The sequence below is a fragment of the Diceros bicornis genome, chromosome 32 (assembly GCF_020826845.1).
Source record: "Diceros bicornis minor isolate mBicDic1 chromosome 32, mDicBic1.mat.cur, whole genome shotgun sequence".
Lineage (NCBI taxonomy): Eukaryota > Metazoa > Chordata > Mammalia > Perissodactyla > Rhinocerotidae > Diceros > Diceros bicornis.
Window position 1 is genome coordinate 10,960,296 of NC_080771.1, and position 25,475 is coordinate 10,985,770.

General features: G+C 58.8%; 1 protein-coding gene across 3 annotated transcripts; it reads right to left on the reverse strand.

Moving 5' to 3' along the window:
* Positions 1-1,316: 1,316 nt before the first annotated feature.
* CCDC102A (coiled-coil domain containing 102A) lies at positions 1,317-23,491 on the reverse strand. 3 transcript variants are annotated; one of them, XM_058527893.1, is made up of 9 exons: positions 23,431-23,491; positions 15,229-15,953; positions 12,959-13,185; positions 10,229-10,337; positions 8,211-8,327; positions 7,712-7,921; positions 5,599-5,769; positions 4,053-4,156; positions 1,317-1,869 (listed from the first exon to the last, which is right to left on the reverse strand). In XM_058527893.1, the coding sequence occupies exons 2-9, from the start codon at positions 15,817-15,819 to the stop codon at positions 1,740-1,742; spliced, it is 1,659 nt and encodes a 552-aa protein (XP_058383876.1). In that variant the 5' UTR covers positions 15,820-15,953; positions 23,431-23,491; the 3' UTR covers positions 1,317-1,739. The 3 variants fall into 3 exon arrangements, with proteins under 3 accessions (XP_058383876.1, XP_058383877.1, XP_058383878.1); XM_058527894.1 differs by lacking the exon at positions 23,431-23,491 and adding an exon at positions 16,677-16,924; XM_058527895.1 differs by lacking the exon at positions 8,211-8,327.
* Between the last annotated feature and the right edge of the window lie 1,984 nt (positions 23,492-25,475).

The window sequence follows — 25,475 nt, forward strand, 5'->3', positions numbered from 1 at the left end:
ATCTCGCCAGAGGTGCCACGGAGTCTGGAGGAGCCGCCTCACCGGACAGGGCCTGCTCTGTGTCTGGGAATGGCAGGTCTGCCCCGGGGCCTGCGGAGTGGCTCTCAGGGCTGCTGTCAGTGAGAGCCTGGCTCCTGGCTCCTGGGGTCAAAGGGCAGCACTTTCAGCCTCTTCAGGGGCCAATTTCCTGTTTGGGAGAGAAAACAGAAGATCCCTGGCAGGAAATGGTCCTCTTCCTGCAGCCCCTTTTCCGCTGGCCCTGGCTTATGCGGAAAGACCCTGCAGGGGGGATCCCCATGGCCGGGTCCTGCCCACTCCCTCCTACGCCCTCAGAGCCCAGGAGGGACCTGGGCCTCTTTGCCACAACAGCAAACCCCACCTCACTAGCACCATTAGTTTAGGCTTCACAACAGGTAAAAATTTCAGTGCCTGTATTTATTACTCCCTCGCCCCCAGGGCTCCTGGGCCTGCCTCTCCCCTCTTCTCAGCCCCCAGAGCTCTGGGCACCCAGTACTGTGGCCTCGGGGGGCCCTCATGACTGGACAACAAGAGAAAAAGTCATTAGTGCAGCTCCCAACCCAGGCAGGGGGCCCCTGTTCAGAGCCCCAGCTGCTCCTTGCACACCTCTGAACACAGGGAACTCACCACGTTACGCAGGCTAGAATAACTTGGACAGTGCCGCCTCCTGCAGAGAGCAGGCCTTGGAGCTGAGAATTCATCAACTAAACTATCGAAAATTAAATTTACCTGTGATTTCACTACCCAGAGCAGGGCTAGGGGAAAGATAAGAGGATTTATTTATTGTGTTCACGCCAACCTCTGGGTAAACTCCCACCAGTCCCCTGAACTTCACCACTTATGGCAGCACCCAGCTGGCAAATCTCTCCCCTCCAGGGCATACTTTCAAGTATTTCAATAATACCTAATCTTTACTGAGCTCCAGATGAACTCAACTAATTCTCGTGATGGCTCTACGAGACAGCTAATTTACAGACGGAGAAACGGGCTCAGAGAGGGCAAGTAACTTCTCCAAGGTTGCACAGCCAGTAAGGGGCAGAGCAGAGATCTGAACCCATCCGGAGCCAGAGCTGAAGTCTCTTCTGCTCCAGATTAGACATGCACGTGTCTCCTCCCTCCCCTCACAGGAGCTGGATTCCAGACCATTCAGCAGCTCAGATGTTCATTCATTCATTCTTCCTCACATTCATTCATTTATTGTCACTTGACATTCCCGAGCTCAGGTTCTGTGCCAGGTGCAGGCTGATGCTGTCTGTCCCCCACCCCCCTGCCCACATCTGCCACTCTCAGGCCTCCGCCCAGAGAACCTGAACTCCTTTTATTACAAAAGACTGGGTTTATCACATTGTACTATGAACAGCTCCTGCCCGACCCCCAAGGCCCAGAGAAGCAGCCTGGGTCGGGGCCCCACCAGCCCTCCCTTGACACCCCCCTTCCCCTGCATGAAGGTCTCGGATGGGTGGGGCACCTAGACGGGGCCTTGGAGTGGTCCCGTGTTTATGACACCGGGGGCCAAGGACCCCGGGCATATACATACAATATACATATAAAACACAGGCCGTGGCTTCCCTTCCACGGGGCGTTGGTAGGTGGGACCACGGATGCGCACCGTGGGAGAGAAGGCAGTGGGCCGTGGCCCGGGGCGGCGTCTGCTCCCAGAGCGAGCCCAGGCAGCTGCGTCAGTTCGAGTGGCCGGTCAGCCGGGCACAGCCCTAGGAGCTCTAGGCCACCTGGATCTGCAGGTCCTCGTCCTCGTCCAGGTCGCTGGCTCCGTCCCCAGCCTCCTCGGCGCCAAAGCGGGCACTGCGGATCTTCCCGAAGAGGGGGGCGTTCTGCTGCTGCCGGCGGAGCCTGTGGCGGGGACAGGAGGTGCTGACAGCAGCTACACCTTCCCCGACACCTCCCCGCTGCCAGGCTCCAGACCGGACCTCTGACACGCATTACCTCATCTCACATCATCCCCCCAGAAGCCTCTGAAATGAGGGAGGTGCTGTCACCCCCATTTTACAGACAAGGAAACTGAGGCACAAAGCAGTTGAGTAATTGCCTGAAGTCCCACAGACAGCGCGGAGTGGGGCTGGGCTCTGACCTGAAGCCGCTGGCTCTGGAGTGGGCCGGGGCTGAGAGGTGAAGCCGCTGGCTCAAGGTCCAGCTGCTGGGATTCGAACCCAAGCTAGGCTCCAAAGACCACAGGGAGAGGGTTTGAGGGCGGGGGTTCCGAGTCCCTTTCACCCCCACTGTCAGTGAGACAGGGCTCCGCCCTGCCCTACATTAAAATTCCTAAAGCTGAAATTTAGAGGTGAACTTGCCTCTAAGAAGGGCTGGGGGAGGAAATGCCCATCCCCCAGCCGGGCGGCCCTGGCTGCACCTTACTGGAAGGCATGAATTATTAACACGGCAGGGAGGGGCCCAGGCGGGGGCCTCCATTACTGCGCTGTGATTTAGTGAGCTGTCCCCGGAACATTAAAGCACAAAAAGTTGGGAAATAAAAAGACGCAGCAGACCTGGAGCCCCGCCCGCTGGCCCTGATGGAGGCCCTTGAGAGGCCGGGCCTGCCTGCCCATTGCGGGAGTTTATGGCTCCCGAAGAACGTGGCCAAGACTGCGGGAAAGCCCCGAGGCTGGGCGGCCTTTGGAGGGGTGTGCGCTGGGAGGGCGGAGTGGGCAGAGCTGGCCAGACACCGAGGCTGACTTGGACTCATGCCCGGGACCCTGCACAACGCTTTATAGACAACATCCCAGGCAGATGGGGAAACTGAGGCTCGGCTGGCCATGTCACACAGCTGTCAGGTCTGGCTCCACAGCCTGTACTCTTAGCCACGGAAACTCAGCAGAGAGTCCATGCTCAGTAAATAAGGGCGCAGATGGCCAGGGGGCGATCCGGCCTGACTGCCCACCAGCTGTGTGGCTGTGGAAGGCTTACCCTCTTGTACCTTACTTTCCTCATCTGCCAGATCCCTAGAAAAAATCTCTTTCCCTTCCCACGTCTCACAGGAGCATGATTCTTACAGCACAATATCTGACCCAAATATTAGCTCCCAGCCAGGGGTGGTGGTAATAGCAGCAGAAGCTGACGGTTACTCAGCATTTATTATGTGCCAGCTTCTTTTATAAACAGAGATCAGCTCATTTAATTCTCACCGCGACCAAGAGGGGAGAACTGCTACCATCCCATTGTACAGATGAGGAAACTCACCCAGGGAGGGGAAGTGGCCCATGACCACACAGCCACTAAGGGCAGAGCCAGGATTCCCGCCACCCAGGCGGCCTGGCTGCAAAGCCGGGCTCCCTCTATTCCGTGACATAAGAGGATGCAAGGAGGGCCCAGCCCAGGGCCTGGCACGGGAAGAGCCGGTCAGGGCTCTGGTTATGACGCCCCTGGGGTGGGGGGCTGTGAAGGGGCAGGGGCTTGGACTTGATGTTCTCTGACATTTCACAGCTCTAAGGGGAGCCAGGGAGAGGGTGTGATTCACAGGACGTTGGGATGGGGGGGGCAGGAGAGGACGCAGAGTGTGCGGGGTGGGTTCCCCAGAGACCCCCCAGGCCTCACTGTGGCTGACGACTCCTGTCTGCAGCTGAGGGGGTCTGGCCTGCCATCATGGCTCCCTGCCCTCCAGTCCCTCAGATCCCAGCTGGCCTGGGACTGCCCCAGCCCGGGACCGGGGTGCTGCTCGCTTTTCTTGTTAACGACTCCCAGACCCACTGGCCCTACCCACTGCCCTGCCTTGAGCCTGACCTTCCTTCCCTCTCGCCACCCGCCCACCTGCCGGAGGAGACAATTGCAGGGCTCCCAGCTGGGCCGGCTTCCTGCGCTCCCCGTCCCTGGCTTCCTGGCCCTGGCTCTTCCTGCCTGGAGGGGACAGGATTCTGGCCCCAGGGAGCCCGGATGCTTCCTTCTCTGTCTCCCCCTCTAGCCTGAGTTTGGGGCTCCAACCCTGACCCGGTGGCTTCCCTCTGCGAGAAGTCTCTCCGCCCTGTTTCTGTGCCCTGGCCGGGAATCCTCTCCCCCACCGGGGGCTGCACGCGGGGGCCCACCTGGACTGCAGATGCTCCAGCTGCACCTGCAGGTTCTCGCTCTGCTCCGTCTGCTCGTCCAGCGACCGCTGCAGCTTGCGTGCCTGGTTTTGGGCCTCGTCCAGCTGGGGGTGAGCAGGGCCAAGAGCATGCGAATGACCTTGGGCTGGGCTGGGCTGGGCCGGGCTGGGCCGGCCTCGCCTGCCATCCGCCTAGGACCAGCCCCTCCTGCCATTCCTCTGCGGGAACATCCTTCCCCGAGAGCAATCCCTATCTCTCCCGTGAGGCCTAGATCAAGGCCCACCTCCTCCAGGGAAGCATCCTTTTTGCTCCTCTCCATTCCCATTGCCCCTTGCTTCCCAATCTACACATCCTCCAATGCCCCAAGCTACTGATCCGTCCATCAACCCACCCACCCATCTATCCCTATCAGTCTGTCCATCTGACCATTCAGCCACAGAAATATCCATGCGCCCATGGAAACACCACCTACCCATTCAGCATTCATTAATCTATTCAGCTACCCATTCCCCTCATTCTATCCACGTGTCCTTCCACTCTTCCAGATACACCTACCTTCCCATCTAGCCTCCTGTCCTTGTTCCCCTCTGTCCATTCATTCTTCTACCCACTGGTCTAGTCAGTTATCTATCCATCCTTCCACTGTCCCCTCAGTCATCCACCTTTCCATACAGCCATATACTCATCCATCCAATCACCTACCCATCCATCCATCCATCCATCCACCCACCCACCCACCCACCCACCCATCCTTCCACCTATCCACTCATCCACCTCTCTCCATCCATCCATCCATCCATCCATCCATCCACCCACCCACCCACCCTTCCACCTATCCACTCATCCACCTCTCTCCATCCATCCATCCATCCATCCACCCACCCACCCACCCACCCATCCTTCCACCTATCCACTCATCCACCTCTCTCCATCCATCCATCCACCCACCCACCCACCCACCCTTCCACCTATCCACTCATCCACCTCTCTCCATCCATCCATCCACCCACCCACCCACCCTTCCACCTATCCACTCATCCACCTCTCTCCATCCATCCATCCACCACTCACCCATCCTTCCACCTATCCACTCATCCACCTCTGTCCATCCATCCATCCATCCACCCACCCATCCACTGATCTACCCATCCAATCACCCACCAGACATCTGCTATTACATCTCATCCCTACATCCTTCCTCCCTCTCCCATCCGTCTGTCCACCTATCCTCTCACTCATGTGTTCATCACTGCACAGAGTTATCTTTCTCTCCTTCCATTTAACTACCTATGCCTCCACCCACTCATCCACCCATTAATCTACTCAACCACTCATCCACCTCGTCTGTCCATTTTTCTTCCCACCCTCCTACCCACACACTTATCTACCACCATCCACCCATCGCCCACCCACCCACTCTACCCTGGGCACCTCCTGAGAGTCAGGCTCCTGCTAGGCACTGGGGAGCCAGCAGGGCACCACACAGGAGGGCGCTGCAGCCCCGCCCTGCCCCAGCTGAGGTCTGAAGGCCCCAGCAGGCGCTCACCTCGTCCTCAGCCTGGGCCAACTCCTTCTTGAGCTCCTCCACCCGCAGCCGTAGCTTCTTCACCTCCGCCTCGTGCTGCTCCACACGCCGGGTGGCGTGTGCCAGCTCCGCCACCTTCTCCTGGCACTGCTTCTTCAGCTTGCCATGCACATGCTTCAGGTCCGCCAGCTCCTGCCGGGCAGCAGAGACGGGGGAGGGCTGGGTGTCAGAGGGCACTGCGCCAGGGAGTCCCAGGGGTCTGGCGGTCCTGGGATGCGGGTGGCCCTTCTCCCCACAATCTCTCCACCTGCTCTCTAAACACGAGCACCAGAGGTCTGGCTGGACGGCTGGAGGCCAGATGTGGCATCTAGTGAGGTGAGAGGCTTGGGGGGCAATGAGCAGAGAGGACCAGGTGGGTGGATGAGTGGCTCCATTTTGGATGTATAACTTTGAGGCGCCTGCTGGAAACACGGTGGAGATGTCCAGCAGGCCAGTAGAGCTGAGTCAGATTTTCTGGGGAGGAAGGGGCTCTGGAGCCTTTGGTCTATAAATGGTATTTAAAGCCCTGGGTCTGTGGATGAGCTCAGCTGGGGAGTCAGTGTCGGAGGAAAAGAGATCAGAGGCTGGAGTGGCTGGGGTGAGGATGAGCAGCTTGGAAAGGAGATGCCCATTCCTGAGCTCTGTGATTTCTCTGAGCCTCAGTCTTCACATCTGTAAAATGAGGCTAGGCACTGTCTAAAGGTCTCTCGAATCCCCCCTCTTTGTTCCATCTCCACCAGCCTCAGCCTGGTCCAGGGCTCCATCATATCTTGCTGCCCCAGGAAACAGCGATAGCCTCCCCACTGGCCTGCCTTCCCATGTGCCTTCCACACGGCAGCCAGTGAGCACTCTGAACTGTAGCCTGCTCACACCCACCTCTTACTCGCAAAGGTGGCCCACAGCCCCTGCCCCACCTCCTGCCATGTCCCTCTTGCCCACTCCCCTCCAGCCACACTGGCTTCCCTGTTCCTCCAAAGCTTCATGTCCCTGTCACCTTGGGACATTTATTCACATTATTTCCAACTCCTCTCCCCAAGTCAGTTCGCTACCAGTTAACGTCTCCTTTTCCTTGAGACTTTTTGGCTCAAATATCACTGCCTCAGGGAAGCCTTTCCAGGACCCTGGGCCTAAACCAGGTCCCTGGTGCTCCCTCTTCCCGCCGGCAGCCACGAAGCTGTGTGACCAGTGTGTGCGCCTGACAGAGAGAGCAACGTCTGCGTCCCTAAGCCATTGGCTGCAGGAGGGGAGGCCGTGTCTGTCCTGTCTGCTCACTGCTGTGTCCCCAGCACCTAGAATGAGGCCTACACACAGTCGGTGCTCAATAAACATCTGTAGGATAAATAAAATGGCTGTTGAGAGGATTAACTGATATAACGGACAAAAAGCACTGACACAGGGCCCGGCCCACAGTAGGCGCTCAATAAATGCAGCCACTATAACAATCACTAGGCCTGGCCCACAGTGGGTGCTCAATAAATGCAGCCTCTATCATAATCACCAGGCCTGGCCCACAGCGGGTGCTCAATAAATGCAGCCTCTATCATAATCACCAGGCCTGGCCCACAGCGGGTGCTCAATAAATGCAGCCTCTATCATAATCACCAGGCCTGGCCCACAGCGGGTGCTCAATAAATGCAGCCTCTATCATAATCACCAGGCCTGGCCCACAGCGGGTGCTCAATAAATGCAGCCTCTATCATAATCACCAGGCCTGGCCCACAGCGGGTGCTCAATAAATGCAGCCTCTATCATAATCACCAGGCCTGGCCCACAGCGGGTGCTCAATAAATGCAGCCTCTATCATAATCACCAGGCCTGGCCCACAGCGGGTGCTCAATAAATGCAGCCTCTATCATAATCACCAGGCCTGGCCCACAGCGGGTGCTCAATAAATGCAGCCTCTATCATAATCACCAGGCCTGGCCCACAGTGGGTGCCCAGGAGCAGCTTCCAGGGCGATCGCCACCTCTGTCCTCCGTTGTTACTTCAGGGGTCCCTGGCCCCCTGCGGGCTGGAGTGGACACGCAGTGCTGCTCTGTCTGGCTGGAGGGAGGTGGGGCCGCCCCGGCCCTGGCCGCGCCCCCCGCTGCCCCACCTTGTTCTTCTCGAAGAGGGCGGCCTGGCTGGCCCGCAGGTCGCAGTCCAGCGCGCTGGCGGTCTGCCGCCGCCGCCGGGCCAGCGCCTCCTCCAGGTCGCCGACCTGCGCACGCAGCTTCTTGTTCTCGCGCTCCAGGCCCAGCTTCTCCGTCTCCAGCCGCTCGCGGCGGCCCCACTCGGCCGCGTTCTCGGCCTGCAGCCGCTCCATCTGCAACAGGGCAGGCGAGGTGAGGGCTCCCGGGGCAGCGGCACGGAAGGGCCTGAGCCGGACGCGCCCCCCTCCAGCGGCTAGAACTACCCCGGGCTCACCTCCCCGAGCGCAGGGTGCCAGGGCCGGCTGCTCTCTGGGGGGGAGGTCCGCCCCCTGCAGATTCGGGCACCCTCGGGCTGTGCCTGTCCCCCAGAGCACAGGCCTGCCTCCTGCCCTCTTCGAGTGACTGGCAGACGGAGGCAGGGCCCCCAGACCCTCAAGCCCCAGGCCCTCCCAGGCCCCTCACCTCGCCCCTCAGCTCTGCCATCTTTCTGTCCATGCTGGACCGCGCACCCAGCTCGTCCTCCAGGTCCTCGGACATGCGGCCCAGCTCGTCCTGGTGGGCCTCCTTCAGGATGCTGAGCTGCAGGACACAGCCCAGCCTGGTTATGGGAGGACCACCCGATGGTGCAGGAGCGTTCAGCAAGGAGCCTGGGGCGGTACCCGATGGGCCCCTGGGTGTCCAGAACAGGCCCTGAATCTGAGCACTTCTGCTGCGTCCAACATCTCTCACCTCCTGCCTCACTACCATCTAGCCTCCCGATGTCCGCTCTTGACCTCCCTGTCAACTCCTTTTCCACAATAGTAGCCCAGAATGAGATTTTAAAAAAGATAAATTCACTCACATCCCCATTTCTGGGTTCCTTAGGATAAAGACCAATCCCTCCCTATGGTCTCACAGAGCCCTGCACGATCAGACCCGTCCATCTCTCCTCTATCTCAACTCCTGCCCCTCTCCCCTTAGTTCACTGTGCACAGCAACCTCCTTTCTAGTCCTCAAAGACACCAAATTCCTGCCCATCGCAGGGCCTTTGCACATGTGGTTCCCTCTGCCTGCTACACTCCTTCCGAGGTATTTTGCAGGATTGACTTTTCCCATTCTTTGGTCTTGGCCTAAACGCCCTCTCCATAGGAAGGCCTCTCCTATCCTCCTTGCCTAGAGGAGGTGCCTCCTCTGCTCTCCATCCCACTCCCCACTAGACAAATGTGAGCTCAGGAGAACAGAGAGCTTGTCTGTCTGTCCACCTTTGTATCCTTGTATGGCCTTAACACAGGGTAGCCCTCAATGTATCATGGCTGGACACATCCAGTGGATGTGAACAAGGGTCTGCCTGTGGGTGCCAGGTTGGCCACATCAGAAGCCCCGAGGGTGCTTTCAACACAGTGCAGATTCTCGGTACAGCAGGGAGACCTACAAACTTCCACTTGCTGCAACTATGGGGATGACCTTAAATACGTGATGTTGAGGGAAAGCAGCACATACAATGGGGAATCTTGATAAGTATCTGCCAAACTGTATGTTTGTGCTTTACTCACTTTTCTGCAAATGATTACACTTCATAATTTGAAAAGACTAAAAAGACAGATTCCTGGACCTGACGCCCAAAGATGTTGATTCAGGAGGGTGAGGGTGGGGTCCAGAAAGCTATATCATAGGAGATTCTCTAACAGATTCTACTGTAAGACCCGTCTTCGTCCCTGACAGGGCAGAGTTTCAGGCTGAGGTCTGTGATCCTCCCATGTTCTGGAAATGCACCCATCCAGCCGGCTTTCTCTGGGTGGCCGCGCCCCCTAGTGGCCATGGGGCTTGCACTGGAGGCAGCAATGGCCGCCCAGCCGGACCCCTGCCTGCCCTGCAGCCTCAGCGTCATTTGTAAGACTGGACGTCAGGACGCGGGCTCCTTGACAGCCACGAGGCTTCGGTGAGATCTGGCACACGCCACCACCCGCTGAATGCTACATCCAGACCCCGCCCCTTTGTCTTGGCCCACGAGGCCCCGTGAGATTCAGCTCTCCTTGCGACCTCATCTCTCACTTACTACCCTCCAGTCCCACTGGCCTGTTTCCTGTACAGCCTCAGCCTGTTCTGGCCTCAGGACCTTTGCATTTGCCGTGCCTCCCGCCAAGAACTCCGCTCCCATATCCTCTCAAGGATGGCTTCTTCGAATCCCTTTGGGTCTTGCCTCAAATGTCACCTTCTCAGGCCTTCCCTGGCCCATCACCCCGTCTCTCTCATCTCATTTTGACTCCTTCGTAGCTTATGGATTTATCTGCCTGGTTGCTGGTGGTCTCCCCCACCCGTGGCCCCCACAAGGTGAGCTCCTGAAGGCAGGGGCATTACCTGCCCCAGCATCGGAACACTGCGTGGCACGTGGCCAGCGCTTGACAGTGAATGAACTCCCTTCTTTCTCCCATTCCCACTGCTGAAATTCAACAGCACAATGCTGCTTCCTCCAGGAAGCCCCCCTGGTCTCCAAGACTCACTTGCTTGAGCATCTCCTGCTTGGTCTTGCTGAGCTCCTCGTACTTGATCTTCCACTGGCTGAGCTCCCCCTCCAGCTTCTCAATGTTCCTGCTCAGCGCCAGTTTATCCCTGGGGAGGGAAGGGGAGAGGCAGACATGGGGGTGAGCCCACCGGGGCCCTCTGCTCAGAGTCCTCCTGTGCAGTCTGCACCTGTGGGGGCCCCATCTGAAGTCCTTGCTTCGGCATTCAAGGCCCTGGCAACTTACACCGTGGCAGGCTCCCTGGTTTTGCGCTTCTCCTGGAGCTGTACCCCCCGCACAACTGCAGGTGCCCAGCTCACGGTGTGGGGAGATGACCAGGCCTCCAGGGCACTGGCCGTCCCTGGGTAAGTGCCTCCCTCTCTCTGGGCCCCACGCTCATCTACCAAATACGACCCTGTTCCTGTTTTATGAACTGTGGCTCCTGTAAGGCTTGCTCTGAACACAGTTTTACAGTTAGAAAAGCTGGAAAACACTGTCCAGTGACAAGAGGGATAAGATCCACTGGGCGGACCTCCCAGGATCACCACTCTGCACTCTCCCTGAACACGAATGAGGCGCCATGGGTAATGAGCACGGTGCCTGGCCCCAGCACACAGTAGGCGCTCAACCACCAGCTGCGCTGATCATTACACCCCAGCAGGCTGTGCTTCACAACGCCACGCCGTGCTGCTCTTTTTTCTTCTTCTTTTTTTTTTTTTTTGCTGACGAAGATTGGCCCTGAGCTAACATCTGTGCCCATCTTCCTCTATTTTGTATGTGGGTTGCTGCCACAGCACGGCTTGATGAGCGGTGTGTAGGTCCACACCCGGGATCCAGTATCTGAACCTGCGAACCGCGGGCCCCTGAAGCGGAGCGTGTGAACTTAACTACTACGCCACCGGGCCGGCCCCTGGTCTCCCTTTCTGCGAGTCTAACGTTCATGTCTCTAACGTGGGGTTCTCCGAGGAGACGTTGGCACCCTCTAGGAGGCATGTGAGAAACCCGCGGGGGCATTTTTGGTTATCACGACGACGGGGTCATTTAGTGGGCGGGGACCAGGGGGACCTGACGCCCTGCATACCCAGGACATCCTGTCCACCCAGGAATCATCCTCCATCCCGTGTACACGTGTGTGTCCCACTGGACATCCCTGGGGGTGAACAGGAGATCCTTTTCTAGATCTGCGCCTAGACCTCACACTGACTGACACACACACAGAAGTATCTTTTGTACGAACATCGAGTTTTCCACGAACGGAATCACTGTATCAACTGAGGCAAGACCGCACTCGGCTTCGTTCAGAACTTCACCAAAGGCTCTTCGTCTCCCAGGAAATCGCGTCACCACAGCGACACCACTCGTGTGTGTGAGTTGCCAGCCCTGCTCACCGCACCTGCCGCTTTTGTAGCTGTCCTGGGAGTGACTTAGATGAGCAAAGACACAGAAAGCTTCAGCACTGTGCCCGACTCGGAGGACGTGCCACGTAAGCACCTGCTCCCAGGGTTCTCAGCACTCTCGTTCCGAATAAAGGCCCCAGAATCCGACTACTTCGTGATTTCTTCCGGGGCAGCTGTGCCCGAGCATCTCCACGTCACGATGCATAGACTTTATCATCAATTCCTTTCCTTTCCACTTTATATTTCAGTTAGTACAATACGTTGATTTTTGTCCATTCGTTTTGCTTAAGCAGAAACGTATTGTCTCATAGTTCTGGAGGCTAGAAGTCCAAGATCAAGGTGTCGAAAGGGTTGGTTCCCTCTGGGGCTGTGAGGAGGAGTCTGTCCCACGCTCTCCCCCAGCTTCTGGAGGTCTGCTGGCCATCTTTGGTGTTCCTGGGCTTACAGAAGCATCACCCTGATCTCTGCCTTCATCTTCACAAAGCCACGATGTTGATTTAAAAGAAAAATTATGTGTAGATAGATTATACTATCTATGCATTTAGCATCTGGACAGAAAAGGGGGCATTATGAGATATTCATTATAATCAGGCTTGTGCCCCTGCAAGGTCACTGGTGACCTCCACATTCTAAATCCACTGGTCAGTGCTCAGTCCTCTTCTTACCTGACCAGCTGACACTCCCTCCTCCTTCTCCCGGTTTCCCCACCCGCCACCAGCTCGGGTCTCCCTTGCTGCCTCCCTCTTCCTCTGCTCTATACTTGGTCAGCTCCAGGCTCTGTCCTCTGACCTCTCCCCACCTACTCTCCCCGGCTGATGGCTTTCAATCTCATCTATTTGCTGATGACTCTTGCATTTTCCCCTCCGGCCCAGAGGTGTCTCATGAACCCCAGACTCTTTCATGTATCCAACTGCTTCCCTGTCATCTGAAAATTAACATGTCCAAAACCAAACTCCCACCTGCCACCCTGCAACCTCCCGTCCCTCCTTCCCTGCTTTAACCTCTGCCCACGGCACTGTCTCCCCACTAGAATGTAAGCTCCGGGAAGGCGGGGTTGTTTGGTCTTATTTATGGCTGTGTCCTCACTGCCAGGCACAGTGCCTGACCCAGAGCAGATGCCCACTATGTATTATTTGAATTAATAAAAAAAACTGTGCATCGGGTCCTCGGGCAGAACACGGCTGCTCGAACGTCCCAAGACTCGAGCCCGGACCGTACCATTCCCCTTCAGTGAGCCTCACGTTCTGTGACACTGATTTTCATTCTGGGACTCTGAGGGTGCCTGGGCGTGGCCTGGCCAGTCCGCAGCCCCTACCCGCCTCCCGGGACTCACTCTCGCTCCTTGAGCAGCACCTTCTGGGACTCATCCAGCCGCAGGCGTAGGGCGGTCAACTTGGAGGCATCCTCCTCGATGGCGGCCGTGTCCTCCCAGGGCAGCCGGCTGCGCTCCTGGCGGCCCGAGCTGCCCCGTGGGCCCCCGGCCCCCACGCTGCGCGCCTCCCAGCAGCCCTCGGGCTCCTCTGGTCTGCTCTTCAGCAGGCTCTCCACCAGCTCCAGCTCCTGTGGGGACCAAGGCGGAGGCTGGACCAGTGGCTCCTGAGCCCTCACCCTCCTGGCCTTCCTCATGGCCTCTCCCAGGCCCTGGATCTGGGATCAGCTTGGTGGGTAACCTTGGGCAAGTCACACAGCCCTTCTGGTCCCCAGTGTCCTCTTCTGTAGCCTGCCTCTCCATCCCTGGAGAGTGAGGGACACCCCCTCCTCTGGGATTCCCCCTTCACCTCCTGGAACTGCACACAGAATCAGCCACCAAGGTTCCCTGTATCCTGGAAGATTTCCCAGGAGAAGTGGTGAGATCCCTGTCACCGGTGTGAATGAACATAGAAGCAGAGTCCTACAATGGATAAGACCTAGACGCCCTCAAAAGGAATGCTGGTTCTATTATCCCATTTTTTAGATGCAAACACTAAGGCACCGGGAGATGAGTGACATGGTCAAGATGCACAGGAAGGCAGCCTCTGTGAGCAGAACCAGCTCCCAGACAGGAAGTAGAGGGATTATGAACCCAATGCCAAGGCCCCCCCACCTCCAGCCTGCTGCTGCCCACCCCCAAGGCCTGCCTCTGACCACAAACCCGAGATGCCCACGACCTCCACTCCAGCCAGGCTTCCCCCACAGCCTTCCCAGACGAGTCCAGGCCAGCCCCTTCCCTGAGCGGCCCTTGGTTTCCCTATCTGCACTGGGATAATGGCCCCGAGGACCCCCTGAGGAGTGAGATTCTACTCCTCCTGTAGCTCAGACTGTCTGCGTGGGGGCCTCGGATGCCACCTGGTCCAAAGCCGTTCCACAAATGGGGAAACAGGAGGGAAGCGACTTCTTCTGGGTCACAGAGCACAGGAGTGGCTGGGCTGGAGAGCAAACTCAGAATGCAGCCGCCGGCTGCCATTGCTATACCTGCCACCTCCCCGACTGTGACTGACAACCAGAACAAGGCAGGACAGGAATAGCACCGTGAGGCTGGCTGACAGGGGCTGTCACCATCTGCACCAAAGAAGAGCAATAAATGTCACCTCCAAACACCGCGGAGGCCTGGGGAAGAGGGGGCTTCAGCCACCAGGAGGCAGCAGGGCCCACTCCAGCCTACAGCAGTGGAGAGGGCTGGGCAGGGGAAGGGAGGGGGCAGCCAATAGCCGCAGCTGGAGGAGCTGGTCTATCTGGGGATGAGCTGGGGGCAAGCTGAGCCCCTGGATGGCCTTCTGGTGCAGGCCTGCTGGTCCGGGGAGGCTGCCCTCCATACCCACCGTTAATGCTCCAGCCATACTGATTATTACCAGGGCCTTGAGTTCACCTGCGTTCAACTACCCAGCAACTCATCACCAGCTGGGAGACACTGGTACTTAACCTCTTCATGCCTCAGTGTCCTCTTCCACAAAGCAAATATCTCCTGGGGTTGCTGTGAGAATTAACTAAACGCACACACAGAGCTTAGCACCCCGTGTAGGCGCCCACTGAACGACGGGAGCTGTTCTTATTGCCATTTTGCGAACTCACCAAGCGCTCTCTGCCCCCGGGCTTTTGCACAGCCGTTTCCACACCTGTAACGCCTTCCTGCACTTTCCATAGTTAATTCCTCTGCATCCTCCTAGTCTCAGCTTAAACGGGAACTCTTCCAGGAAAGCTTCTGTGAAGCCCCCTCCCCAAAGCATGGAACAGCGTCCTCCTCTGTGCTCCTGGTGCCCTGACAACCCCCTACCCCACAACTTTGATTGATGAGAGTGATAAATGTTTACCCCTCCCGTCAAACTCAAGTTGAACGCAAAAATGGCTTCAGCTCTGCTACTAACGGATGCCTTCCAGGCAAGTTCTTAGATCCCACTCCCGCTCAAAGGGGAGTGGAGGGGCCACCGGAACCCGGGACTCTCCGCCCTGGGGGTCTCCGGGAGGGAGGTGACCTGGGACCCTGTCCGACCCAGCGGACCCCAACCTCCCAGGGGACCAGGCCCTTACTATCCCTCTCTGAGCCCTGGGACCCTCACTCCTGCCCAGGTAAACAATCAGCCCCGCCCACTTCTAGACCGGAGCGCTGAGGCCTCGCCCCGCGCGCACCTGGCTGCCCTGGGGCCTCTCCGCCCCGACGTCGCGCACCGGCTCGTGCTCCCGCTCGGGCTCCGTCTCCGGACCGTCGGGCGTCCTGTCGGCGGAGCCCCGGGCGCCCCGCAGCCGCGCCAGCTCGCGGCCCCGCGCCTCGCACTCGCCCTGCGCCTCCTGGCGCTCGCGCCGCGCGCCTGCCAGCTCCTTGGTGAGCGCGTCGAGGCGCTGGCGCAGCTGGCGCACCTCCTCGCGCGCGCGGTTGCGCTCGGCGCGCACCTTGCTCCACTTCTCGCGCCAGTTGGCCGTGCAGTCCGACCACCAGCGCATGGTCTTCTCCATCTGCGCTGCCCGCGCCCGCGCCTCCTCCAGCTCCCGCAGCCGCAGCTCCTCGCGGCTCTCCCAGTCCCCGTCGGCCAGCAGCGCGGGCGCCGGTGGCAGGGGCAGCGCGGGCGGGGGCCCGGGCGAGGGCGTGCCGCTGGACGGCGTGGGCGGCAGCGAGTCCGCCGGGCCCATGCGCTCGGGCGACGGGCTGCCCAGGATGGTCAGGAGGCTGCCCTTGGACAGCTGCGGGGACTCGGCCAGCCGGGGGCTAGGCCCGTGGCTCATGGTGCGGCCGCGCCGACGGGCTCACGGGCCCTGAGCTCGAACTCGCGGCCGCGCTCAGGAGCGGCTCGGCGGGCGCGTGGCGGATGTGACGCCACAGCGCATGATGGCCACCGGGGGGGGACGCCTCCGCAGACCTATGGAAGAACACAACCATTATTAGGCTGTGGCCACCATCTGTCCATATCATAAGATCAGACATGGGAAGGGCGGAACCGGCAGAGGGAACAGCATGGGCAACGGCAGGAGGAGAGAAAATGGTCTGCTCCAGGAGAGTCCCACTGAGGCTGGAATGGTGAGAAAGGGCCTGCAACCGCGTCCGCACTGGCCTCCAGACCCCCCCACCCCCCAGTCCCTTCATCCTGCAGCAGGGGCAGCTGATCTGACACCTTGATTTGCCATCCTCCACCTTCAGGTCCCACCTCACGCGCTGAATGGCTGTACTACTCCCCCATCTCCACCCCGAATGCAGATGCTTCCAGGCTGGCCCTGCTGCCACGAGTCCCCTCCCTGCCTCTTCTGGCACTGCGCTAACTCTTCTCATCCTGAAAGCTCATCTGAGACATCACCTCCTCCTCCTGCAAGTGCTCCTGGACCACCTCAGGCCAGGGGCTCAGCCCCCGCCCGGGTCTCCATCACTACACTAACCTCGCTGTACCATCCGTCAGTATCCATCTGCTCCACAGCCTCACCCCAGGCTGTGAGTTTGCTGAAGGCAAGGGCTGGCTCCTGGCCACTGTTTTAGTCTTAGCACATGACAATGACACTTGTGGAGGGCCAACTACAGGTCAGGTACCATGCCTTATGTGAACTATCATTTATTCCTCTCAACAGACCCCAGGGACATTATCGACGTTTACCGAGGAGGAAAGGGAGGCTCAGCAAGGTTAACCCGGGAGGGGATCCAGATACGGTATCCAGGAGTCCATGTGAACACTGGTGAGGGTCTGGTGAATACAGGCATGCCCTGGAGGTATGATGGACATAAACCAGTGTCTATTAGATGGTGGGGGCGCCGTGCCATGCCCACCACCGGGCTCTGCTATTCATGGGCGACATCCCCTTTAAAATGAATGAGACACATGTCCCTCTCTGTCCCTAAGCTGCCGCACTATCCCTGCATGTGGCCTCGTGCTGACCACCATCAGAGCCCCTCGGGAGATTCCTTCCCCATTCATCTGAGCCTGCTCCACGATCTTCACCCGGGCCCCTAAGGCCCCACCCCGACTGCCATCCTCCCTGTTCTGAGGGGCCAGTGCACTGCTGGTGGGACTCAGCACCACGGCAGAGGCCTCAACACCGGCTGGTCCCAACACTGCCTGGCCAACCCTGTGTCCCCTCCTCACCCTCTTTCAGCCTCTGACCCCCTCACTCTCCGCAGGTGATCTGATGTCCGAGTCTGCAGTGAAAAGGGCACTCCCTCCCTGTCCTGCCCCAAGCCTCACGGCCCCCTCCTCTCTGCCCCTAAGAGGACAGAGGGGCTCTCCCTCCTTGGGTCAAAGGTCCCCCTCCTCCAGCTTCTCCCATCCCTGCCAATGATGCCCTCTCCAGGGGGCCTCACCCCTGCTGAAGCTCTCCCAGCAATTTCCCCTCGCCTCACCTCTCTCCTCCCTTTCAAGGCCCATCCGGAGTGGTCCAAACTTGCTGTCTCCACCCTGCCCACCTCCCTCACCCTCTCTCATCAGGCCATGCCAGGCTGGCTTCCAGCCCCACGGCTCTACCCACTGGGCACGTCTCAGTCCTCTCCCATGTGCCCTCTCTAGCTCTGGGCGCCATCCGTCCCTCCTGCTTTCCTGCATCACTCTCTTCCAGGATGTTCTCCAGCTGCTCCCCATCCTGGTAGGCAACCTGGGCTCATCCCCTGAGTGCTGGTGTCATCTGGTCCTGGGCCCCCTTCTCCTCTCCCGCTGCCTTGGCAATTTCCTCAATATCCCTGAATCTCTCTCCAGCCAGGCTGCCCTCCAGAACCTCCCACACCCCCACTAGGATGTCATGCAGACAACTCAGACTCTGGTCAAAACGAATTCACCGTCTCCATTCCCCCTACAACCAGCTCCTCCTCCTGGATGGCCCCTCTGGGAAAAGAGCACTTCCTCACTCCCTTGTGCTATGGGGAACATTCTGGAATCTGCTCTCTGAGCCCCCAACCTGCCACCTCCAAGTCCTGTCAGTCTGCCACACATCACATAGAGCTATCCACCTTCTTCCTACTCAGCCACTAACCTGTCAAGGCCACCATCTGGGCGACTGCAGTCACCGCCGCCCACCCCCTCCCCCAACCACTTTTGCCTTCTTCAAATCCAATTTTTTTTTTTTTTTGCTGAGGAAGATTCGCCCTGCGCTCACTTCTGTTGCCAGTCTTCCTCTTTTTTTGCTTGAGGAAGATCAGCCCTGAGCTAACAGCTATGCCAATCTTCTTCTATTTTTTTGTATGTGGGGCACCGCCACAGCATGGCTGGTGAGTGACGTAGGTCCACACCCAGGATCTGAACCAGTGAACCTGCGATGCTGAAGCGGAGCGCGCAGAACTTGAACCACTCAGCCACGGGGAGGCCCCTTCAAATCCATTCTTTTTTTGCATGTGTGTGTGTGAGGAAGATCAGCCCTGAGATAACATCTGTTGCCAATCCTCCTCTTTTTGCGGAGGAAGATTGGCCCTGGGCTAACATCCGTGCCCATCTTCCTCTACTTTATATGGGACGCCAACACAGCATGGCTTGACAAGTGGTGCGTCGGTGCGTGCCCAGGATCCGAACCTGCAAACCCTTGGGCCGCTGAAGCAGAGCATGTGCACTTAACCGCTGCGCCACTGGGCCGGCCCCCAAATCCATTCTTAACAGCAGCAGCCAGAGAGTTTTTAAAAATGCAAACCTGATCATGCCAGTGGGCACACCTTTTGTCATTACCAATAGCTCTGACCCCTCTCTAGTGTCAATTGCAAGCTCACTCCCTCTGGGACGCCCAACTCCGAAAATCCTTCAATCCCCAAAGGAGCTAACCACCAATCCCACCACCTGCTGTCAGCACCGCCCACTCGGTCCCTTCTCCCCTGGCCCAGCTCACATTCCACGGTCCTAATCTTGCCTGCGGTGCCCCAGCCCCCTCTCCTGTCCTTGTCTCTCCAGGGAACGCCCACCCTGGTCACCTCCACTGCTCTGCCTGCTCCTGCCCTCCCCTGTATAACCGGGCATCGCAGGTTTTACCCCGCCATGGGGACAGTGTCAGTTGAAATTCACGAGCACTACGTCCCGGTTCCTCGGTGCTGCTCAGCGATCCTACTGTATTCTCTAGTCCATCTGCTATCTGTTTATTGTCTGCCTGCCTTCACCAGGCATCAGCACTAGGCCCGGCTCTGTCATAACCTCATGTAAGCCACTGCCCCTTTCTGGGCCTCAGTTTCTCCACCAGTAGAACGTGGATAGAGGGTGAGGGAGACCAGTGCTTCTTGATCAAGGGGTCCTTCAGATTCACCAGGACACTTGCTTAAAATGCAGTTCCTGGGCCCCACCCCCCAGAGTCATGTTCAGGGGGCTGGGGCTGGGAATCCGCATTGAATCGTCCAAGTTTGGGACATGGGAGTATTTAGTGATGTTCTGTCACCATCCATAGTTTCATACACACAAACAAGTATGTCACAACCCCAGCGACACCTGCACAGACAGTTATGCACCCAGACACTGCCATACAGCTCTCAGGGCCCCACACACCACTGGCAAGCCGAGGGTCTTCTCTGTGACTCAGTTTCTCCACCTATGCAATGAGGTGGCTGGCCTTGATCCCACATGTTCACAGACATCTGTGCAAACCCAGGCACATCTGAGACTCACACGCAATCCCACACACATAAACACAGACACAAAAGACACGGGCTGACACATGTACTCAGAAACAGACCCATATGCACGCACAACTAGACGGATGCAGAGAGATGCTCACCTGTAGGTACACAGTAACAGACACACCTGAAGACATACACAGGCCAACATACAGATGGACACACATGGAGACATGCAAAGATACACAGTCCTAAGACAAGCAGATGCACACACTCATACACACACACAAACACGCATAGGGACACACACTCCTCCTCTCCCTATTTTCCTGGCCCAGCTCCACGTGGAGAAGCTCTTGGAAAAGAAAAACAATGTGAGAGCCTGCGGGGGAGGGGACGGAGACAGGAAATCCGAGTGCCAGCCCGGCAGCCCTGAGCTGTGCTAGCAGTGGGGCCTGGGCCTGGGCCCTGTCTGCTGGGCCCTTCCTGCAGCCCTAAACTGAGACGGTGGCGGGGATGGGGCCACCGTCACATCCTCTCTGCCTATAGGAGCTGCCAAGCCTGGCATGGGCTTGGCAGGGAAGGGGTGGCCCGCTCCTTCCAGGAATCCCAAGCCTGTCGCGTAGGGGCAGGGCAGGCGCCACCCAGGCTCCTAATGGCTTCCAGGCGCACACGCTAAAGGCAGGGGTGGGCTCCAGACTCAGCTCCTGTTCCCCTCCCCAGCAGTCTGGCCTGGCCCCTCCTGGGGGCTGAGGAAGAAGGGGAGCAAGGGGGACAGATGGGCTCTGAACTGCCCTCCTGCAGGCCAAGGTCTCTTGGAAGGTGTATGTGCACAGCTAGGGGAAGGGGTGGGGGTGGGCTCCCAAGGTTGGTTTTCTGGAGAAGCCCCCCCTCCCTCCCCCAGCACACCAGGAACCCTGCAGACCCATGCAGATTCAAGGGCAGCCAGACCCTGCCTAGCAACGCCTCCCCTCACCCCCACCCCTCACATAACACAGCCTTGCTAACATACACACTCACCAAGAGTCCCATGCCACACAGGCTCAGCTCACAGTTACAGAGACAGACTCCAGGTGCCCTGCCCTGCCGCCCCTCCCCACCAGGCTCAGTGCCTTCTTCCCATGGGGTGTGCATATGTGCGTGGTAAGCTCCTAATTCCCCCAGGGCATCACTGCCCCCCAAGGAGCAGTCAGGGAGGGAGCAGCCACCACAGGCCCCAGGGAGCCTTCTTCACCCCACCCTCCCCTCTCCTGCCTCCCACCAGCCAGATGGGTCTCTTCTTGCTCTAACCCTCAGGGTTTCTGCTCAGGCTGTTCCCCCCAGTCAGAATGCGCCCCCCCCCCCCTCAGAACTCCCCACGCATCCTTCTAGCTCAGTTCCACCACCTCCAGGAAATGCCTTGATCTCTCCAGCCCCACCCACTACTCAGGGAGCACAGCCAGATCTACAGGACACTTGTGCCACCCAGAGCGTCTAGGACAGACTGTGCCTACAGGATTTGCTTAAAGTTGGCTGGTGGAGTGGAGAGCAGAAGGCTGAACTGTGACCTGGCGCCCCCCTAGCTGGGCAGCAGGGCTGAGTGGGACTCAGAACTCCTGCACCCCAGCCCCACAGCCATCCTCACTGCTCCAGGCAGCTGCTGGCCCGCTCTAGGACAGAAACAAGGATGTCTGGACCCGATACTTGCCTCAGGCTACGCCCTCATCAGCCCTGTCCACGGAAAGTGACCAGTGGTTCCTGTTGCTTGTGGACTTGTCTGGAAATGTCTCTCCCTCTTTCCTTCTCCATCAGCAAACTCCTACACATCCTTCAAGACCCACCTTCGGTTTCTCCTCCTCTGGGAAGCCTTCCCTGATCTCGTACACAGAGTATGTTACTGCTCCCAAAGCACTGGCACCTCCCTGCTCTTCAGCAATGGCCACATTGCGAAGTCCACAAGGGCATCTTGGTTTTATTGGCTGTCAGCACAAGGCCCAGCATACAGCAGATGCTGCATAAATGCTTCCCGGGCTGATGGATGGAAGATGAACAGTCAGAGGTCATCCATGGCCAGGTCAGGGGTCAGGCCTCTTACCTGAGGAAGCCTAACTGGCCCACATGGGGACAACTTTGTGTTTAGTCCTTAATGTGTTTAGATGACTCTCAACAACCAGCAAGAGGAGTGAGCAATGCTGAGGTCTGGATGGGGGCCAGCTGAGGGGACTGGGGGCATGCCTAGTGGCCCAACTCTTCCCTCCAGCTCAGAAACCCCCTTTGTCCTCCCAGAACCTTTCAGGTAGGGCTCCGGGGCTGGCCCATGGCCACAGGCCTGGCTGTGGGCAGGAGCAGAGCCCGGCAGGAAACCACAGAGGACAGCCTGATTGGATAAGTGCAGGGTCCGAGGCTGGTCAGCCACAAACTACGGGCACCTGTCCCTGCAACCAGCTGCCCGGGCTCCAGCCACTGGACCTCCAGGAGAGGCCTGAGAGGGCAGGAGGGAGGCGAGCTGGGCCTGCAGGCTGGACCTGAGTCCCAGGGAAGGCACCCCCTGGCCTGTTCCCAGGTACCCCCATCTCAGATCCGGCAGCCACAAAGATACTCTGGACCACTGACTGGAACTCCTTTCTTTTCAGATGGGCCAACGGAGGCCCAGAGGAGCCGCGACTTGTCCACATGCACATAGAGGACCAGCAGCAAAGCCGGGGGGTGAGGGGCTGCAGTGCTGGGACTGGATGCCTCCCCTCCTGAGTCATGACTACCTGAGGGGCAAGATGCCCCTGGGACCACCTTCACGATGGGGTCCTCAGGCATCAGACCAAGTGGCCAAGCATAGCTGGTATGGGAGGGGGGGCGCCCTTCATGGGGGCCGACCCCCAGCTCTGGGGCTCTCAGCAACTCCTTGAACCGTTCACTCCGGCACAGCAGACACTCCACTACTCCCTGCTCTGCCGCTGATATGCTGTGTGATATCTACAAGTCCCTGCACTCTCTGCGTCTGTTTCCTTAACTATACGATGGGGAGAGGCATTAACAAGAGTCCTAAAAGCTCCGTCGAACAAGCGGGCAGACCTTGTACTAACCTGAACTATGCCAGCCCCACACAACCTTGTACAGCCGCCACTTAAGACAGGAAAACTGAAGCCCCAGGTGGGGAACGGGCTGGACAGACAGCACCGGTTGGCACCATCAGAACGGTGGGGCAACGGAGGCCCACTCCCTTGTCCTCGCACTGAGCCGTCGCTCCATATGCCCCTACTCCTTCCAGAAATTCGCTTTCTGCCCTCCCACTGCCACGAGCCGCCTCTTAGTCCTCACTTCCTCGCCCCCTCCCCAGCCGCACGCTCCGGCCAGCCACCCTGCTCCCCCTAGCGGCGTGCGGGGGCTCCCAGCCCTGCGCGGCGCGGTCCCGCCCACCCCACTGCCTGGCCCCCATTGGCGACCGCCGCGGGCCTGGGGCGGGGATGCCGTGCTCCGATTGGCCCGCGCCGCCCGTCCATCCCGCACTCGCCGTGGTGACCACGTGGGTCCCCTGGGAGCGTTCCAAATTCCGCCCCCGCCCGCCGCCCCCTCCCGTCCGGCCCCGGCCCGCTGCATTCCGAAGGCGGTCTTGCCCTCCCCCCAACCCCGGCAGCCCCTCCACACCAGAGGCTGGGAGCCCCGGGAGGTGGGGGAGCCCAGGGAGGGGACTAGAAAGTTCTGCTGAGTTTGGGGGTTGCTGCGGACTCGGGAGCCCCCGCTGCTCCCCTCTCCTCCAGCACGCCTCCAACTTAACCCCTTCCCTCCCGCGGAAGGTTCGCGGCCTGGCGGGAGTTCCCGGGACGCGGTGGCTTTCCGCCCCCTGCACTGCTGTCCCCGCTCACCTCGGCCGGGGACCCACGGGCTCCGGACGTCCGAGCCGCCGCGGCTGGGCGGGGCGGGCACGGGGCTTGCTGCGGCCGCCGCCGGGAGGGCCGAGGGAGGGCCGCGGAGTCTCCTCCTCCCTCGGGGTGGGGGGGTGAGGGGGAGGGAGAGGAGCCGGCCGGGCGGGGGCGGGGGGCCTGGGCAGACTGCGGCCGGGCTGTGACCCCGGCCGGCCGAGTCTTGGGATGGGGGCACCAGCCTGACTTTGGGGCGAGGGGCGCGGGCTGTGCTAGGGAGTGGGCCGGACCTGGACAAGAGGCCCCACCCCCGCATGGGGCCGAGAGTTGGGGGGACGGAAGGCAGGGTCTGGGGCCCCGCGGGGCTCGGCTTTCCCGCCTCAGGTTTCTCGAGCGTCAGCGACGTACTAGGCGCCCCGCAGCAGACGTGGGCACCGTCTGCTCCGGGCTCAGCACGTGGAGCGTGCTCCCCAAGTGTTCACTTTTGTTACTTGCATTTTTCCTGGTGCCACCTCTGCCACCGAGTGGACGTGGAGCAGCAAGTCTCTGCCCCTTATCGGGCCTCAGTTTCCCCTTCATACAACAAAAGGGCTGAACAAAGTCACCTCCCTCGTGTTGAGAAGCGTGGGGGGACGCCTGGCCCACCGGGTGGTCTCCCGAGTGCAGTGGTGCTTCCTGCCTGTGGCAGTAGGAAGCCCGTGGCCGGGCCGCGCAGCCCCTGAGGCAGTTACCGTAAGGCGCCCTTTCGTGCGCCGGGGCGCTTTGGGGCTTCCTCCCTCGGAGGTAGGGTGTCTGCGGTTTGGGCGGGAGAGGGTGGGGCGGGTGCCGGGAGGCCGAGAGAGGTGAATCCATCTAAAAAGAGGACCAGAATTCACAGATATTGACTGGAACCCGGCCAGATTGAGACTTTACCTCGAAATAGAATAAAAATGATGAAGATAAATTCGTTTTAACCCGTAATTAACAATATTTAGATTATGATTGTAACCAGGCACGCATTAGAATGCACGAAGACTCAGCTCTTTGCGGCAAGCGAGTCATTTTTGCAAAAATATTTGGGAGTTTCAAATCCAAGGGTCACTCTGAATCCTTTCAGGGTCGAACAATTCTCTCTGGAAGGTCTTGGTCATTTCTCTTCCTCTGTGGTCAGCTGCTGCTCCGTTCTATCGCATCACTTCCATCAGTTTCATAAAATCCCACGCTTTTTGCAAGGTTTGCAGTTTCTCTGTTGGTTCATTTGCTTTGTATTTGCACGGGGAAATGTGGGTAGCATCTGACAATCGCCTAGAGACAGATTTTGGTGCGGGTACGTGGTGTCTGAGAGGGAACTGATCTGTAAATGTTGCAGTGGCTGAGTTTTGCTTGCTGTGCTCCTCGGACCTGTGAGATTCAGATATGGAGTGCTCAGAGGACAGGGATGTCCCCAGTTTAGAGCTGGGGAAATGCTCAGGGAGGCTTTTGCCTCAAACTTACCCAAAGACCCACAGCCAGTAAGCACGGCCAGGGACCAAGAGCCCAGGCTTCTTTCCCAGAGTTTCTGGAGGTGGGGAAAGGGATGGAGAAGGTGGAGGAAGCTGAGTTGATGGTGAACCTAAGCTTCAATTATAACGTCATCACAGTTGGACGCTCTCTCTTAAGAGAGGACACGAAAATACTGTCTTAGGGGAGTTTCTTGCAGGGGGTGGTGTGGGGGGAGCCACCCACTCATGGAACCAAGATGGGCGCTGAGCATAGGCTTGGCAGTTCACATGGGTTATCTCAGTTTTACAGCCACCCTGTGAGCTGGAGGTTGTTACCACCATCTCATGGTGAGAAAAGTGAGGATCAGAAGTCAAGGGACAGGCCCAGGGTCACAGCTGGGAGGCCTCAGAGCCCAGATTGTCATTCCTGTTCCTAAAACCACACTTCCGGGCAGGCCTCTGGATGCAGTGCTAATCTGGTGCCAGCCTCCTAGTGGCGGTGAGGGGTTTCTCTCCCCAACTCAGCACAGTGGGGTTTTTTTTTTTTTTTTTTTGGTGAGGGAGATTAGCCCTGAGCTAACATCTGTG